Source organism: Staurois parvus, unplaced genomic scaffold (genome assembly GCF_062004578.1).
Source record: "Staurois parvus isolate SC_StPar_1 unplaced genomic scaffold, SC_StPar_1.0 ptg000105l, whole genome shotgun sequence".
NCBI classification, from domain to species: Eukaryota; Metazoa; Chordata; class Amphibia; order Anura; family Ranidae; genus Staurois; species Staurois parvus.
In genome coordinates this window covers 3,424,173-3,442,921 of record NW_028317901.1, presented here as the reverse complement: position 1 = coordinate 3,442,921, position 18,749 = coordinate 3,424,173, and the positions used below count along the sequence as shown (strand labels likewise).

At 43.8% G+C, this 18,749-nt stretch overlaps 1 protein-coding gene across 1 annotated transcript in view; it reads right to left on the bottom strand.

Annotated features, from left to right (window-relative positions):
* Positions 1 to 18,749, bottom strand: part of HCN4 (hyperpolarization activated cyclic nucleotide gated potassium channel 4) — a 169,316-nt gene that overhangs the window by 18,009 nt on the left and 132,558 nt on the right. Inside the window, exons 6-7 of the mRNA XM_089671390.1 lie at positions 13,101 to 13,341; positions 11,436 to 11,600 (exon numbers count right to left, since the gene is read on the bottom strand). Coding sequence (XP_089527516.1) covers positions 11,436 to 11,600; positions 13,101 to 13,341 — 406 coding nt within the window. The remainder of the gene's footprint in view (positions 1 to 11,435; positions 11,601 to 13,100; positions 13,342 to 18,749) is intronic.

Genomic DNA, 18,749 nt, shown 5'->3' with positions numbered 1-18,749 from the left:
TCAATAATGTCTCAGGTGTCAAGTCTGCAAAAATTTGCAAGTTTTTTCCTTCATATTCAATACTAGCTCTTCCTTTTATCTTCTTCCATACTTCTTCTCTCTCTCCATTTTTATTAAATTGTACCACTACATCTCTCGGTCTCTCTTCCATCCGATCTCGTTGGAACCTTCCTAACCTGTATATATTGTCCAATATAAATGTCTCAGTTCTAGGTCTACCCATGATGGATTTAAAAATTTTTTGTATTGTCTCTCTTAGATCTTCTTCTTGTGTAAGCTCCGGGATTCCCTTTATCCTGAGGTTATTTTTCCTGTACATGTTACCTTGTATCTCCAACTTATATCCCAACTTTTTCTGTTCTTGCCTAATCTCCATTATTTGATTTCTCAGTTCAGGAATAGCTTGAGCGTGTTTTTTAATTTTCTCTTCTGTTTCTTCTACTCTGGACAAAAGATGTCCCAAGTCTTTCCGAATTATTCCCATCTCTTGTTTAATTGATTTTTCCAAATTTCCAAACATTTCTGCCATCTCCTTTTTATTTGGGATTTGTAATTCTCCTTCCTTTACTCTTAGCTCTATTCCTTCTATTATTTGTTGGCTATTATTATCCATTTCCCCAGGCGATCTGGTACTCTTATCCATACTGTTTTCCATTATACTTTTTTCTGCTATCTCCTGAGTTCTTTCTGGGGTCACATTACCTTGAGACGTAAATTTTCTGATTGTTCCAGATTGGGAGTGTTTGGGACCACTCCCTTTGCTATTTTTACTCTTCATCTTTTCTATATATGTCCAAACCCTTTTCTTTAAGGCTTTAGGGTATATGCTATAATGGGTCTTTTTAGAGAGGTTCTAATTTCTTCGATTTCCTTGATATTTCCCCCTCTCTTTTTTTTTTTTTTTCTTTTTTCCCCCAGTCTATAATTACTTCTGCTGCTTTAATAAACTGTCCATAACACGGATTTAATATACAGTCCATCCACTCTCACTCACCCATATTCCAGCTGCCTTTCCAGGGAAGTTGTCCTTTAGGTTCTCTGTCCTCTGCTCTGGCTCTACTCCTCTTCCCCTCGATTGAAGGAGGGGGGGGGGGGGGGGGTCTCTCCGGGTCTCCTTTTTCCTCCTTCTACCTCTCTCACAGGTATCCGGAAGACAGGGTCTCCTTTCTCCCACGCTGATGTCTCTCTAACTCCACCGGAGAGCAGCCAAATCTCTCCTCTTCTCCTTTCACCGGGACGCTGAGCCGGTACCACGTGTCCTGTCAGTGAGGAAGCCGGCTTCTCCCCCTGTGTCGGAGAACCGGCCGGCTTCTCTGTCTCCCAGAGCTCCCTTTCGGGAGATCACGTGACTGTCCCGCGTCACCTGGATTCCCAGCAGTCTCGGGCGGGAGGTATCGTTCGTCCCTCAATCGTGGACTCCTGCAGCTCTGTCCTCGAAGTTCTCTTCGGGGGGCCCCTCTCGCCCGTGAGTTTTTGCCCGGGCACCTTCGCAGCTTTACTCGGGGAACATTTGGGGAGGGAGAGTGGCTATCCTGTGGAGAGCGTTCACATCGCGCTCTCACCTGCCGCCATAGTTAGGCTCCTCCCTCTGCTTAGGCCACATCTGTACATGCGTACCTAATGCCTGGGCCGCATCCGTGCATGCCTACCAAAGGCTTAGGCTGCATCTGTGCACGCGTACCTGAAGCCTGGGCGGCGGCAGCCGTGCGTTCGTGCCTGGTGCCTGGGCGGCAGCCGTGCGTTCGTGCCTGGTGCCTGGGCGGCAGCCGTGCGTTCGTGCCTGGTGCCTGGGCGGCAGCCGTGCGTTCGTGCCTGGTGCCTGGGCGGCAGCCGTGCGTTCGTGCCTGGTGCCTGGGCGGCAGCCGTGCGTTCGTGCCTGGTGCCTGGGCGGCAGCCGTGCGTTCGTGCCTGATGCCTGGACGGCAGCCGTGAATACGTGTGTGCCTAATGCCTGGATGCCATCCGTACACGCGTGCCTAATGCCTGGATGCCATCCGTACACGCGTACCTGATGCTTAGGTCGTATGTGTACCTGATGCTTGGGCCGCTTCCGTGCATGCGTATGTGATGCCTGGGCAGCAGCCGTATGTTCATACCTGCTGCCTGGGTGGCAGCTGTGTGTGCGTGCCTGCTGCCTGGGTGGCAGCCATCAATACATGCATGCCTGAGGCCGGGGTGGCATCCGTACGTATGGGCCTAATGCTTGGACGCTATCCGTACACGCGCACCTGATGCTTAGATCGTATGCATACCTGATGCTTGGGCCGCATCTGTGCGTGCGTACCTGATGCTTGGGCCGCATCTGTGCGTGCCTGATGCCTGAGGGGGGGCAGCCGTGCGTGCGTGCCGGATGCCTGGGGGGACAGCCGTACGTGCGTGCATGCCGGATGCTTGGGCCGCATCTGTACATGCATACTAATATAGATTGCATGCCTACACTTTAATGAACTGCATAAATTGCAAACTTACACACACTTGTGTGAACTGGGTACTTGCATAGATACATGCTTGCCTGTGTGATTGAATAACTGTAGACCAAGATGGCTATGGACATATATCACTGAGGGACTGCATAGTTAGGAGACAATATAGTTGCTGCCTTTTTTTACTTAAATGGTCCCAAAAGAGGTAGCCAGCAGAGAGGCAGGTGCACCGCCCTTGGGTCCAGTGGACTTGAGGGGGTGGGGAGTAATCTGGTGGTGGTCACATAACCAGTGGTGTCAGGGGTATCTGGGCCATTGTGTTTGTCTGGCATTGCAGCTATTCCTGGTGGCGGAGCTGCAATGGACTATGGCCGCATGTACACAACTGATCTTGTCTGAACTCAGAATCTAATCAGGGTCAAGTTCCCGTCCAGTCTGAGATGGCTGTGTTTTGAGAATTATCTCGGGCAGAAGATGCTAGGGCAGAGGTGATTTGAGACACTCGACAGGTTTGTAAGCCATAAACCAAACAGGGGAGTGAGGTCTATCTTAGATCTCAAGGCACTAGACATAAGTCTAGATGTCCTTCTGTTTTGGAAGGAATCGGTCCGATCAGTGGTAGCTGCTCTGCAAGATATAGATTTAGAGTGTCGATAGTTCTTAATGACACATATCTTCCTGTGACAATTTTTTTTTTAGGCTTATCAGGGGTTCTGTAACTGCTATAGAGAATCGCCATTTTATTGTTGTGGGACACTGCCTTTTGGGCTGGCTACAGTTCCCTGAGTGTTTGCAAAGCTCCTAGCCCTGGTGCTGGGCTTGCTGAGGACATTGGGTGGTGTCAGCCTCATAATACCTTAATGTTCCCTTGCTTGGGGAGCAGTCTGTTTCAAGTTTAAAGCAAAATGTAAGAAACAATAAGTATCCTTCAGTACATCTCTGCATGAGGAAATGACATCTACATTGAAGTGGTTTCCTTTGTGCGGTTCCACTCCAGGTCTTTTGTAGAGGAACATTCTATCTGTCTGGATCATGAAGGTCCAAGCACTGGATTACTGGAGGGCTTTGTCCCTTGGGTATTGCAGTTTGAAAGATGGTAACCATTGATGTCAGTCTCTCTGGTTGGGGGGCTGGTTTAAAGGTGGCTACAGTCCAAAGGGCATTTGCCTCCACAGGAGGGAATACTGCCCATCAATGTTTGTAACTTCAGGCCTTGCACTGGATTATTGGATGAACCCATTGCACAGGTTGTGATCAAGTTTCAGTCCGACAATGCCATGGCAGTGGCATATTTCAACCACCGTGTCTGGGGCAGAACAGCATGTGCTCTCTGTTGGCAGCACATGTTCCAGGTATAGGAAACTGGCAGGGCATTTTTTTCCCCAGAGGTCAGTAGCTGCTACTGGGGGAATGGTCCCTACATCCCAAAATGTTCTCTGCAATCTGCCAGCGTTGGTGAACTCTGGCTGTGGATCTACTGACTTCCAGGTTCTACAACAGGTTAGACAGGTTGTGCCCATGTCGAGATTCCCACTGGCAATAGGGCTAGATGCACTGGTAACATCTTAGGGACCAGTTCCCCCTAATCTATGCTTTCCCCCTACTCAACTATTACTGTCTTTTGTGCAGGGTCCGGGAGAAGATAACACTAATAGTAGTAGCCTGGCCTAGCCCAGGAGAGCTTGATACACCGACATAGTGTGTCTGGCAGGGGACACTCCAGTCTGCCCAGACCTATTGTCTTGGGTTCAATATTATATCAAGTATATGATTGCTAGGATTGGTGGCCTGGCTTTTTAAGCCCAATTCTGGTAAGATCTGGGGGTGTTGGGTCCTTTTTTTCTTTGTGTTTTTGAGTGCTAGAAAGCTGGCATCAAAGGACTTCCATTACAGGACCTGGAAATCTTATTTGCCTGGTGGGAGGCCAGGAAGTGGCACCCACGGAAGTGGGTGATTGTAAGGTTTTTATCCTTTTTCCAAATGGGAGGGGAAATTAAATTAAAATTTTTGAGTAACATTTAAGGTCAGATTTCATCTTTATTTTTTCCCAGAGACCGTTGTTCTCACTCATGGATTGGAACTTCGTGCAGGGTGTAACACAGATGGTCCCATCTGTCAGGCCACCCTTGTGTCCTTGTGACTTTGGCTATCCTTGCAGAGGCCACCTTTTAGAACCAATTAAAGAAACCTAATCCTTTGTCTCGGATGGTAGCTTCTTTGATTACGATCACTTCGGCAGGAAGCGTGTCAAAGCTGGCGGTCCTTTCATGTACGGAGCCATTCTTGGTTTCATGATAAGGTGATGTTGCGTCCTCATCCATCTTTCTGCCTAGAATGATTTTTTGGTTTTCACTTAAATCAGGACAGTGTCTTGCCTTTTTTTTTTTCTAGTTCACAGTCGGCAGGGGAAAAAGCACTGCATACTCTGGATGTAGTTTCAGTGGTCAGGATTTACTTGAGTTGGCGGCACAGGTCAGGAATCCTGGTTTGTGTTGCCAGAAGGGCCCAAAAATGGCAGGCGGCATCCAGGTCAACTATTTTTGATTGGATCTGCCAGTTAATCATTCAAGCCTATGGTTTGAAGTCCCACCCTTTTGGGTGAGAGCACACTCTACCAGGAGTGTGGGGGCATCTTGGGCTATCCACCACCAGGCATCAGTTGCTCAGGTTTGCAAGGCTGATACATGGTCTTCAGTTCATACATTCACAAGGTTTTACCAGGTGTTTGTCAGAGCCATGGAAGATTCTGCCTTTGGCATCAGTGTTTTGCAAAAAGTTGAGAAGCTGCTTTTGGAATGTTGGCCGTGGTCCTTGTGATGTCACCCACCCCTCAATTGCTTTGAGACGGCCCACATAGTCATTATTATAGCTTGTGCTGTGTCCCGTGATATCTGATAAAGAAAACTGGATTTTTTTTCTACATACCTGTAAAATACATTTATTTTAGTACATCACAGGACACAAGTCCCGCCCCTCTTTCTGGAATGTCATTGCTTGCTACGTAAACTGAAGTACTTCCTATGTAGGAGGAGTTATATAGGGGAGGACTTCCTCTCTGGTTGGCCATTGTCCATTCACCTATAGGTGGCATATAACCCACATAGTCATTATTATGGCCTGCTTTGTGTCCCATGATGTACTCCAAGAAATGGACTTTACAGGTACGTATGTAGAAAAATCCTTTCTTCCTTTTTCTAAGTCAGCAGTGGCGGCAGACAACATGATTCACAAAAACTGCCTCTTGTGTTTTTTTTTAACACTACACTTTTTTTTGGTGAATGAGTAGGGGTACAATGTACCCCATACTCATTCGTATGGGGGGCTGGGATCTGGGGGCTCCCTTGTTAAATGGAGCTTCCAGTTTCCAATAAGCCCCCCTGCCAGCAGACATCCACAACCACCAGCCAGGATTGGGGGGAAGAGGCCCTTGTCCCCATCAACATGGGGACAAGGTGCTTTGGGGGGGGGGCAGAGCCTTCTGTGCCCAAAAGAACCCCCCATGTTGAGGGCATGTGGCCTGGTATATTTCAAGAGGGGAGATGGGTGCTCGCTTGTCCCCCCACCCTTCCCTAACCTGCCAGGCTGCATGCTCAGATAAGGGTTTGATATGGATTTTGAGGAGGACTCCACACCATTTTTTTTTTTTTTTTTACTTTGGTGTGGAGGTTCCCCACAAAATCCATACCTTATCCAAGCATGCAGCCTGAAGGGCTTGGTATGGATGCAGGGGGTAGGGTGCCCCACGCCTTATTTTTTCTTAACTTTTAATTGCTGGCAATTTTTTTTTTTTTTTTTTTTTTACATTCTGCTGTCTGCTGGAGAGTTTTCATTCTCCCCGGATTGTCCTATGAGGCTGCATAACCCCTGGACAGTGCTGACTGACCCTGTGCTGATTATATGCACTCTTTGAAGGAAATAAAAACTCTAGCAATACACACCAAACTGAGCATGTGCAGCTTGCCCCTAAGGCTCTGTTCTATCAGCAGATGGATTGGGAACAGTAGAAGGGGAGGATCGGAGAAGACTGGATCAAACCTCCTTTTTAAACAATGCAAAAGATTAACCCCTTAGGTTCCACAGTGAGTATACCTAGCATGCTTTACTGCATATACAGACTGATTTTACTGTTGTGGGTTTAGTAACACTTTAATTACCGCATGCATTTATTTCCTTTTGTGAATTTACTTTAAGGTCTTTATGTGGTATTTACCAGGCGTTTTTGCTATTTGCGATAAATACTGCACTAGCAATAGTGAATTGACATTTTCAGTATCACATGTGATATTTGGTCACTTGACCAACATAACGCATGTGATAAACCTTTAGTGAATTGTCCCTAAGGTTTGAATACTAAAAATTATATAACACATGCTACATCTCCCACTACTGGGACTTTAGACTATGTAGAGGTAAAGAATAAATAGAATTAAGGGAGGGAAGACATTAAAGACCGGACATATTCTCACCCGATGTTCCTTGCTGTATTATTGTACAAGTTCCATACAACATTTCAATCTAGGTGTCTGGTATACCCCTGATTTTTTAGGACTCTAGCATCAATCCTGGACTTCCCTATGTCTTGTACAATAATGTAGGTCTGTGGATGAATCTATTTCAGGCTGTTAAGTAGGCATTAAAAAAGGAAAGAAAGAAATAATGATGATGCAGAGAAGTGATCTTAGTGCTGACATTTCAGATAGTATTGAGGTAACAGAGAGGCTCTGGGAGCTAGATCTGTTATAGCATAGATTTATTGGCTTGTTTCCAGCTCCTCTTTCCTGCACATATTGTAGAAATATTGGGCTCATCTGTTCAGAACTCCTAATGGGGCTGATTTTGTAATACTACAACTACTATGGTCACCCTCTTCTTCCATCCTAGGCTCCCTCACTCACATCTTCAATCTCTCCCTCTCTAACGGTGCCTTTCCCTCCCCTTTAAAACATGCGCACATCACTCCCATACTTAAAAAGCCCCCCCTGGACCCCACCAACCCGAACAACTTAAGACCTATCTCCCTGCTGCCATTTACCTCTAAACTCCTAGAACTCTTAGCCTACAATTGCCTGAGCTCCCACCTCACCGACAACAACCTGCTTGACCCTTTACAGTCTGGCTTTCGCTCACTACACTCCACTGAAACTGCCCTACTAAAACTCACTAATCTACTAGCAGCTAAAACCAATGGCCACTACTCCGTACTCTTACTACTCGACCTCTCTGCGGCTTTTGATACTGTTGACCTTCCCCTCCTCCTAAAAAAAACTCCACTCTCTTAGCCTCCGAGACTTTGCTCTCTCCTGGTTCTCCTCCTACCTATCGCAGCGCTCCTTCAGCGTTACCTATAATGCTGCCTCCTCCTCTTCACTCCCTCTCTCTGTAGGGGTCCCTCAAGGTTCTGTCCTTGGACCCTTCTCTTCTCCATCTACACCTCCTCCCTTGGTCACTTGATAAACTCCCATGGCTTTAAGTACCATCTCTATGCTGATGACACACAAATCTATCTTTCTACCCCTTCAGTCTCCTCTCGCATTAGTAACTTACTAAGTGACATATCGGCATGGATGTCACTCCACTTCCTCAAACTCAATCTTTCCAAAACTGAGCTCTTAGTATTCCCCCCAGCCCATGCCCCCTCCCCTGACTTCTCCTTCAAGATCAATAACACAATCATCAGTCCCTCCCCTCATGCCAGGGTACTAAGTGTAATCCTAGACTCCCATCTGTCCTTTCAGCCCCAAATCCAATCACTGTCCAAATCTTGTAGACTTCACCTCTGCAACATCTCCAAGATACGCCCGTTCCTACCCCCCGGAAACCACTAAGCAACTTATTCACTCCCTGGTTATCTCTCGCCTTGACTATTGTAACTCCCTCCTCATTGGCCTGCCTCATCGCAGGCTATCCCCTCTTCAGTCTATCATGAATGCTGCTGCCAGACTCATCCACCTTACTAACCGTTCTGTATCTGCCACCCCTCTCTGCCAATCCCTCCACTGGCTTCCCAACGGACAAAATTCAAAACATTAACAATAAAGCCATTTATAACTTAGCCCCAAATTACATCACTTATCTTATCTCTAAATATCACCCAAACCGTACTCTTCGCTCCCCGCAGGACCTCCTGCTCTCTAGCTCCCTTGTCTCCTCCCCCCATGCTCGTCTCCAGGACTTCTCCAGAGCTTCTCCCATCCTCTGGAACTCTCTACCCCAATTTATCAGACTATCGCCTACTCTGCTCACTTTTAGGCGATCTCTGAAAACCTATCTCTTCAGGGAAGCCTATCCTGCCCTCAGCTAACAATGGAATTTTCTACTCTTCCAACCAGTCCATACCCCACAGTTACTACCTTCTTGTACTACTAGCCCCTCCCTCCTATATTGTAATCTCCGAGGAGCAGGGCCCTCCTATCTCTCTTGTATTGAATTGTACTGTTGCTGTATTGTCTCCCGTTATATTGTAAAGCGCTGAGCAAACTGTTGGCGCTATATAAATCCTGTATAATAATATAAATGATTAGGCTGGCAGTTTTATGCAGGCCATAGACTAATCGTTTATCAGACGATTTTTCATCCACACGAAAAATCGGCCGATATTCACGCCGTTAGTGGCCAGTCCGTTGGCCATTTTTCACGGATCTTCTCCTTTATTTTTATCGGTCATGCTGGAAAAGCATTAAAAACGCTCCGCAAACACCGGACCAATGCTTGTCAAACGCTATAGGTGCGTTTGGCAAGTGTGGGACAGTCAAGTGTGAACGAGCCCTTAGAAGTATCAGGAGTTCTCAGAACAATCTGACTTCAAGTCAGTTATAAACAGGTGTGCATCTGTGCCAAAGACATACAATGAGACAAATCATGATCGTGTTTAAGAACACAGGTGTGATCAGTAAAGAAATACACCTATCTTTTATAAAACAAAAATCCTCTTGACTACTCCACCCAAACACTTTATTTCCAGTTTTACTGGTAGATGGCAAGTTGCATCAGTTGTTAGTGTCTTATTTCTTTCAGACTGAGATATCTCCACCAGAATTCACCACCTCATTGGTTTTATTAACCACTCAGGTCATTACAAAATCAAATATAGTATCATTGTTCCCTGCTGGATTCTACATAATGTATGGCATCATCATTATGATTTTGGGGAGGCAGGGAAATAATAAAGTACTATAGACAAATCTCATCACAGGAGTCTCAAAGAAATACACTGCTCAAAAAAATTACATAAAAAATTAACGTGAAGATGCCCCATATTTTGATAGAAATGAAATGATCAACTTACAGAGGACTGATTTCAAAGACACCTTGAAAATAAAAGTGAAAAAAGTATGCAGCAGGCTAGTTCATTTTGCTGAAATTTTATTGCAGCAACTCAAAATGGTACTCAGTAGTTTGGCCCCCATGTGCTTGTATGCGTGCATGACAACGTCAGGGCATGCTCCTAATGAGACGACGGATGATGTCCTGGGGAATTTCCTCCCAGATCTGGACCAGGGCATCACTGAGCTCCTGGATAGTCTGAGGTGTAACCTGGCGGCGTTGGATGGAGCGAAACAGGATATCCCAGAGGTGTTCTATTGGATGTAGGTCAGGCGAACGTGGGGGCCATTCAATGGTGTCAATTCCTTCATCCTCCAGGAACTGCCTGCATACTCTCGACACATGAGGTCAGGCATTGTCGTGCACCAGGAGTAACCCAGGACCCACTGCACCAAGATAAGGTCTGACAATGGGTCCAAGGATTTCATCCCGATACCTAATGGCAGTCAGGGTGCCATTTTCTAGTCTGTAGAGGTCTGTGCATCCCTCCATGGATATGACTCCACAGACCATCACTGACCCACCACCAAAACGGTCATGCTGAATTATTTTACAGGCAGCATAACTCTCTATGGCTTCTCCAGACCCTTTCACGTCTGTCACATGTGCTCAGGGGGATCCTGCTCTTATCTGTGAAAAGCACAGGGTGCCATTGGTGCACCTTCCTATTCTGGTGGTCAGTGGCAAATGCCAATTGAGCTCCATGGTGCTGGGCAGTGAGCACAGGGCCCACTAGAGGACATCAGGCCCTCAGGCCACCCTCATGAAGTCTGTTTCTGATTGTTTGGTCACAGACATTCACACCAGTGGCCTGCTGGAGGTCATTTTGTAGGGCTCTGGCAGAGCTCATCCTGTTCCTCCTTGCACAAAGGAGCAGATACCGGTCTTGCTGATGGGTTAAGGACCTTCTATGGCCCTGTCCAGCTCTCCTAGAGTAACTGCCTGTCTCCTGGAATCTCCTCCATGCTCTTGAGACTGTGCTGGGAGACACAGCAAATCTTCTGGCAATGGCACATATTGATATGCCATCCTGGCGGAGTTGGACTGCCTGTGCAACCTCTTTAAGATCCGGGTATTCCCTCATGCTACCAATAGTGACACTGACCCTAGCCAAATGCAAAACTAGTGAAAAACGTTCAGAAGAAATGAGTAGGGAAAAATGTCAGTGGCCTCCATCTGTAAAACCATTCCTGTTTTGGGGGTCGTCTCAATGTTTCCCATCTAGTACACCTGTTGCTAATTTCATTAACACCATAGCAGCTGAAACTGATTAACAACCCCCTCTGCTACTTAACTGACCAGATCAATATCCTAGACGTTTAACTGACTTGATGCTATACTCTGATTAAAAAGCGTTCCTTTAATTTTTTTTGAGCAGTATATAAAAAGCCAGCCGATGATTCTTTCTACCAGAGCACACGGAAAATCTATAAGGGAACAGAAAGGTGTTCCAAATAGGCTGAGGTACACTATTATAAATGGGCAAATAAAACTGCATGGACCAAGGCATCGTAAAACAGATTTGTTTCTCATGCCACACAAAGATGTTAGATATTCCCCTCTGAAGTATGTATTTCCCTTGAAAAGCACAAAAGGGGAAATGACCATATCAAACCAGGAGATATGTGATTTTGAATATTTATAGACCAAAAAAGGTGTATGTGAACATAGTGTACATTGAGTTCTTACCGATTCGGTCTAAGCGGTCTAGTGCTACACTCTCAAATGCCCGTCTCATCATTGGGTACTCCTCCAGAACCTCATTGAAATTATCCACACTCAGAGAGTACAGTCGACAGTAAGTGTCTGCTCTGACACTTGCAGTTCTTCGTCCTCGTGTCAGCAAACAAATCTCTGGTAGGGGTAGAAATAAGATATTAGTTAATGGGATTAACTCCTGCTTATATAATATTTGGATAATATAAATTATTGAAAGCAAAAACTACAAAAAATGTTCGCAATTGCTGTACTAAAAACAAGTCATATTGCCCTGTTATGAATTGAGATTGCAAGATATTACTATTAGAATCATGCACCCTCAGGCAATCTTAAAGGGAACATGCAGTCTTTTAGATTTCTTTTAGATACACATATGAAAATGATCAGGTTAATGCAAATTATTTTATCAATGTGTCCTACAATTATATAAACACAATGGACAGCAATATCTTTCATTACATATTTTGGCTCTGCTTCCTGCTTTTGTGTTCAAATATGGGTTAAGATTTACAATTCTCTCAATTTAAATATCAGTCTGGTATCTCTCTGTAGCTGAGATCACACAGTATAAGATGAAAGGGATGCTTCTGATTTGAGCATTATTTGTGTTTACTGGGCACTTTAGGATCTCCCTAGAGAGTAAAAACATGGTAGGTTTTCAAACTTTTTGGCAATTTTCCATGTCAGAAGGTGTTAGCCATTCTCTCTGCAGTAGTGAAGAAGGAGGGAAAGTATTCCTGTGCACATTTCGATGTCACATAATAGAAGATCACAAGTACAAGTGCTCCGGTAATGTGATGCAGAACCAAGAGATGTCTCCCTATTATCCATATCAAGAAAATATATGGCTGCCTATGGCTACCTTTAAATTATATTTATACTCGTTTGTTGCAGAGGTATATAGCTTAGCGGCAGAAGAAACGATCAGAAATAACTCAAAACGTGGCCCAAACACTATACTTGCTATATATATGCTGGTATGCCATAATACCCTGCAAACTGATTCTGTCTCTGTGTTACAATACACCTACCATTCAATTTTTAGACTGATCATTTCTTTGTGAGTGAGCAAACATTCAAAATCAGCAGGGGATCAAATACTTATTTCCTTCACTGTATATTTCATATAAACTAAACAAATGATAATGTGCAAAATATCTTAGCGCATTAAAGGAAACCGTTTTTCCCTTTTATCAATATCGTACCTTAATCAATGATAGGTAATTGCTGACTACGTACTATATTCTGCATTTTGCGTATGGCCCTTTGCCCCTTTTGAAGTCAATAGCAGGCAATAAGTAAGACTATAAAAAGATAGCATCTGTTTGGGTCAGGGAATACACAGGTGGACTTGTATTGGGGTGTGCAGTAAGGTGTGTTATATGAAAGCCTTGCACTAAATTACTAGTGAAAGATCAGTAAAAGTGGGCCCCTTTAATTAACCATATGAAGCCAGCAGCCCTAACCTAGGCCTATTGCAGGTCAGCTGCGGCTCAGCATCCCCATACTAAAGTTGAGCTCTATCTATTGGTATTAGGGTTTTGCATAAAGTGTTCAGCGTGTCCACAAGAAGCAATACACAAAAATTATGATATCAATTCATATGGGTACATTTGATAGACCAGAGACATTTACCTCCAAAGTAAGATCCATCAGCAAGTTTGGTCTCTTTGCTGCCTTTGCTTAAAATACTGACAACACCATGCTGTATAAAGAACATTTTCTTGCCAACAGTTCCCTCTCTGATTAGGTAGTCTCCTGGCTGAAATACCTCAAATTTTAGCTTTGTAAGCATCGATGTCACAAAGTTGGGGTCCGCATTGGCAAATAGTGGCATGGAAGCCACTAGCTTGCGACAGTTGAAGTTGATAATTTCCTGTAGAAGAACATGGAAAGGTCAACTTTACATAGTTCATCTGTGTATTGTATTAGGCAGACTAATTTTATAACGTGCTTTACCAAATAGAACATCAATGATACAACAGGAGTTTTAGGAATCCACCATTTTTATTTTCCATATTTAAATAATGAACATAGAATGGGTAAATTCATTATGATTCAATGATGCCACAGGTACTCCAACATACTTTTGATGACAAGGGTGGAATGGAAACAGTTCTAATTTTCTAGGCACAATGGGCACCTGACTTATGCCCAACCCACTAGTATAGTGTAAGTATTTTTTTTTTTTTACTTACAATAATATATACTTTCTATTCAAGAGATACAATCCCAAACAATGGCTTACAAAGATGATAAAACCTGAAATGTAATGTTAAATTCAAATTTCCTATCAACCTTTAGTTTTGATGGGTGTTATTCTATATCAATTTGAATACCTCCCTGTGTTGGAAGACACATAATGGGGTAGGGTTTGTGTATATGCACATTCACCTGCAAACTGCTTTTCTAACAATATAAGTCAATGAGAAGGTAAAAGCAGCAAGAAATAGATCAGAAGCAGCTCAAATACTAGCTAAGTGCACCTGAAAGTACCCTGCGTCTGCCCATCTACACAAGCTCTAGGGAAGATTTTGTGACTTTTAAATATGGCAAATGTGCTTATACAATAAGTAAAGGAGCAGACTGAAGTAACCTATAGCAGCCAATGGAAATTCAGCTTTACTAGTCTTGCTCCTTATCACTGCTCTTAACTAAAATTGATCTGTTTGTTAGCAAGAAATATTTTAGTACCATATATGACCGCCAGGTGTCTCCCTTCTATCTTTGTGTAAGATGTGGCTGGTAGCTACATTAGTCCTTATGTCCCATAAGCCATTTGTGTTTCATTTGCATGTAACATACGTTTAGAATGATTGCACAGATAAGAAAGCAAAAACAAAATTCAGAAATATCAGAGGTACGTTTGTGATAAAAAACAAAATCGTATATATGCATAGTAAGCCAAAACCTTTTTTTGTCATAAATATGCATATTCTCTTTGGTGCCTACATAAATAAACGATTTAAGAACAATGTGCACTGTGTGACACGTTCTGTTATGCATGCCAGAGACTAATGGTCATGGCTAGAATGTATCCAATAGTGGGAGAGGCTTAAAAGAGGATCGTCAGTTTGAAAGGGACCTAACAGGTGGCACTGTCTATTAAACTTGCCCACTGAGCTCAATGGGACTGCAATGCAGTTACAAGCTAAATGCTTGGCTTGCTGTTCTGACATGGCATTTCAATGCAAAATTCCCATTCTGCTAGAAAACAAACAAACATTCAGGAGGTATCACCGCCTGCACAAACAGTGGCATTAAATACCAGGAATGCAGGATTCAGGAGTGTGCTATGTACAGAGTGCAGAGTTAAGGAATTTTGCTATGGTACAGAGTGCAGGGTTCAGGAGTGTGCTATGTACAGAGTGCAGGGCCCAGGAGTGTGCTATGGCACAGAGTGCAGGGCCCAGGAGTGTGCTATGGCACAGAGTGCAGGGTCCAGGAGTGTGCTATGGCACAGAGTGCAGGGTTCAGGAGTGTGCTATGGCACAGAGTGCAGGGTTCAGGAGTGTGCTATGGCACAGAGTGCAGGGTTCAGGAGTGTGCTATGGCACAGAGTGCAGGGTTCAGGAGTGTGCTATGGCACAGAGTGCAGGGTTCAGGAGTGTGCTATGGCACAGAGTGCAGGGTTCAGGAGTGTGCTATGGCACAGAGTGCAGGGTTTAGGAGTGTGCAGAGTTCGGGAGTGCATTTTGTGCAGAATTCAAGAGTGCTCTACATAAAGTGCAGAGTTCAGGAGCGCACTACATACAGACTGCAGGGTTCAGGAGCGCACTACGTACAGAGTGCAGGGTTCAGGAGCGCACTATGTACAGAGTGCAGGGTTTAGGAGTGTGCTATGGTACAGAGTTCAGGAGTGTGCTACGTACAGACTGCAGAGTTCGGGAGTGCATTTTGTGCAGAATTCAAGGGTGCTCTACATAAAGTGCAGAGTTCAGGAGCACACTATGTACAGACTGCAGGGTTCAGGAGCTCACTATGTACAGACTGCAGGGTTCAGGAGCACAATATGTACAGACGCGCACTACATATAGAGTGCAGGGTTCAGGAGTGTACTATGTACAGGGTGCAGCGTTCAGGAGTGCAGATCTCACCAAAAATGACAAATCACCCCTCTCTCCCAGTACAGTACTCTCCTCCCACCCCAAATCCCCCTCCTTGACAGTATGAGATAGAAAACTGCAGTTGCAAAAAAGCAGCTACAGATTACCTCAGGAGGAGCTGCTGCCACCTGACATGTGCCGGGTTCCTATCAATGCAGGGTTACAGAGAAGCAGAGGACAGCTGATATCACTCTGCCTCAAGGTTGCAACTGGAGCTGGAGGAGCAGTATTGGCAAATGTGGCTGCTTGTTCACTCTGCGGCCGCCTGTGGCACCCGCTCCTCTTCTGTTTAAAAAAGGGCCCAACTCACTCCCAGGCTCTTGCCAGTACTCTGCCTGAAAAAAATCCCCGATTTATTATGGACATTTTATGTTTGTAATGGATATTCATGCACAGCTATAAACATTACTGATTGTTACAAACTGTCCTTGAATTTACGGATTGTTGGGAACCCCGATTCCCCTTTTCAAACCCTGTTTTCACAGTGTAGTCATTCTATTCCTGTGACCCTTTGGTGCAAAAATCCTAAAAAGCGTTGACCTGGTCCCAGCATGCAATGAAGTAGCTCAGAGGCCACTAGGGTCACCAGCCCATCACACTTTGTGGGGTACCCTGGTGAAGACTAAGTTGCAATTTGGACTCTGTGACTTGGGTGAGCTTACAGTATGTTACCTGCCAGGGAAATACTCTATAACAGCAACTTTGGGTGATGAAGCAGCCAACCACCAAGCTCCTGAACTGTCACATGGGAGGAAGAAGAATAAGCCACTTGCTCCCCAATCTCATATGTACTGGGTATTTCTCTTCATTTGCAGTGGACAAACAGAGCAGCAAATATAGGGAAGGTGGGTATGTGAAGTTTAAATGGTGGCAGGTGCTCCTGGTTTGCCCTACATGGGAAAAGCACAGGTTTGCTTTAAAGAAAGAATGTCTATTTCTTAGATTTTATTTTTTTTTTGTACTGTAACTTGCATGGTGGAAGTTAATGTATTCACAATGTCCTTTGCATTTATATGTATACACTGATGTCCTCTTGATTAACCCAATTTCTAACTATCAGACTGTACATTTCATCATAAAGAAGACCAACACTATTAATCACCTTGACAGCTTATATTATTATTTCACTAACCCCTGTGCTCTTTCAAAGTTCCAGTTCTCTGACTACATAATAGGGTAATGTGTGTAGGCCAACAAGCATTGGCGCATCACCAAGTCAAAGGACAGAACAATGTTGAGCGTTATGACCTGTATTTTAAAACATGCAAGACATTGGTAAATATGATTTACTTGGTACTAATGTGTTCCTAATTTTATATATAATGTATTGGCCATTAAGACATTTGTCTTACAAGAGTCTGGATCCATATGTTCTATGCCCACTGATCAAAAACTACATTTGTAAATTAAGCAATTGGATTGCCATTAAAGGTAAACCATATTGGTTATATGTTTTCTTCTAAGCTTATACTTTTTAAACTGTTTTAAAATATATCAATCTCTCTCTCTGTATATATACAGTGTATATATACATATATACAGTGGGTAAAATAAGTAAGTCTTGAACACGTCACCATTTTTCTAGGTAAACCTATTTCTAAAGGTGCTATTGAATTTTTCACCACATGTCGGTAACAACCCATGCAATCCATACATACCAAGAAACCAAAACAAATAAGGTCAGAAATTAAGTTATGTATAATAAAATGAAATGACACAGGGAAAAAGTATTGAACACATGAAGAATGGGAGGTGCAAAAAGGCATGGAGAGTCAAGACACCAGCTGAAATCTATCAGTAAATTGAAAGTAATCCTGCCCCTTGTCAGTGCAAATTAATATCAGCTGGTTCAGTCTCAACTGATGGCCTATAGAAAGGTGTCTCATTACCAAGGTATCACGCAAGAAACATCTCATGATGGATAAAAGCAAAGAGTTCTCTCAAGACCTTCGCATCCTTATTGTTGCAAAACATGCTGATGCCATTGGTTACAGAAGGATTTCAGAAGGATGCAGAAGTGGAAAGAATATAATTTCACCATAAACCGGCCACGGCCAGGTGCTCCTCACAAGATTTCTGACACAGGAGTGAAAAGAATTATCAAAAGAGTTGTCCAAGAGCCATGGACCACTTGTGGACAGCTTCAGAAAGACCTGGAATTAGCAGGTACAATTGTTTAAAAAAAAAAAACAATTAATGCACTCAACCGCCATGGCCTGTATGCACACTCACCATGCAAGACTCCATTGCTGAAGAAAAGACATGTCGAAGCTCGTTTAAAGCTTGCTGCACAACATTAAGACAAGCCTGTGAAATACTGGGAGAATACAGTCTGGTCAGGTGAGACCAAAATTGAACTCTTTGGATGCCATAATACACACCATGTTTGGAGGTCAAATGGCACTGCACATCACCCCAAAAACACCATACTAACAGTGAAGTTTGGAGGTGGGAACATCATGGTGTGAGGCTGTTTTTCAGCATAAGGTACTGGCAAACTTCATATGGTTGAGGGAAGGATGAATGGAAAAAAGTACCAAGACTTTCTTGATAAAAATCTGCTGCCATCTACCAGGATGATGAAGATGAAACAAGGATGGACATTTCAGCAAGACAATGATCCCAAACATAAAGCCAAGGAAACTCTCAATTGGTTTCAAAGAAAGAAAATAAAGCTGCTAGAATGGTCCAGCCAATCACCTAACTTGAATCCAATAGAACATCTATGGCAAGAACTAAAGATCAGAGTTCATAGAAAAGGCATACGGAACCTTCAAGATTTGAAGACTGTGGAACAATGGGCCAAACTCACACCTGAGCAATGCATGGGACTAGTTTCTCCATACAGGAGGCATCTTGAAGCTGTCATTACTAACAAAGGATTTTGTACAAAGTATTAAATACATTTCAGTTAGCGTGTTCAATACTTTTTCCCTGTGTCATTCCATTTTATTACAACTTAATTTCTGAACTTATTTGTTTTGGTTTCTTTGTATGTATGGATTGCATGGGTTGTTACCAATATGTGGTGAAAATTTCATGTCATTAGCACCTTTTAGTCACCGGTCACACTGTTGCGATTTAAAATCAAACGATTTGTGTGCAATTACACCGTGATTTTAGGTACAATTTCTGAAGACTTTTATTGCTACTTGTGAAGATTTTCAATGATTTCTTG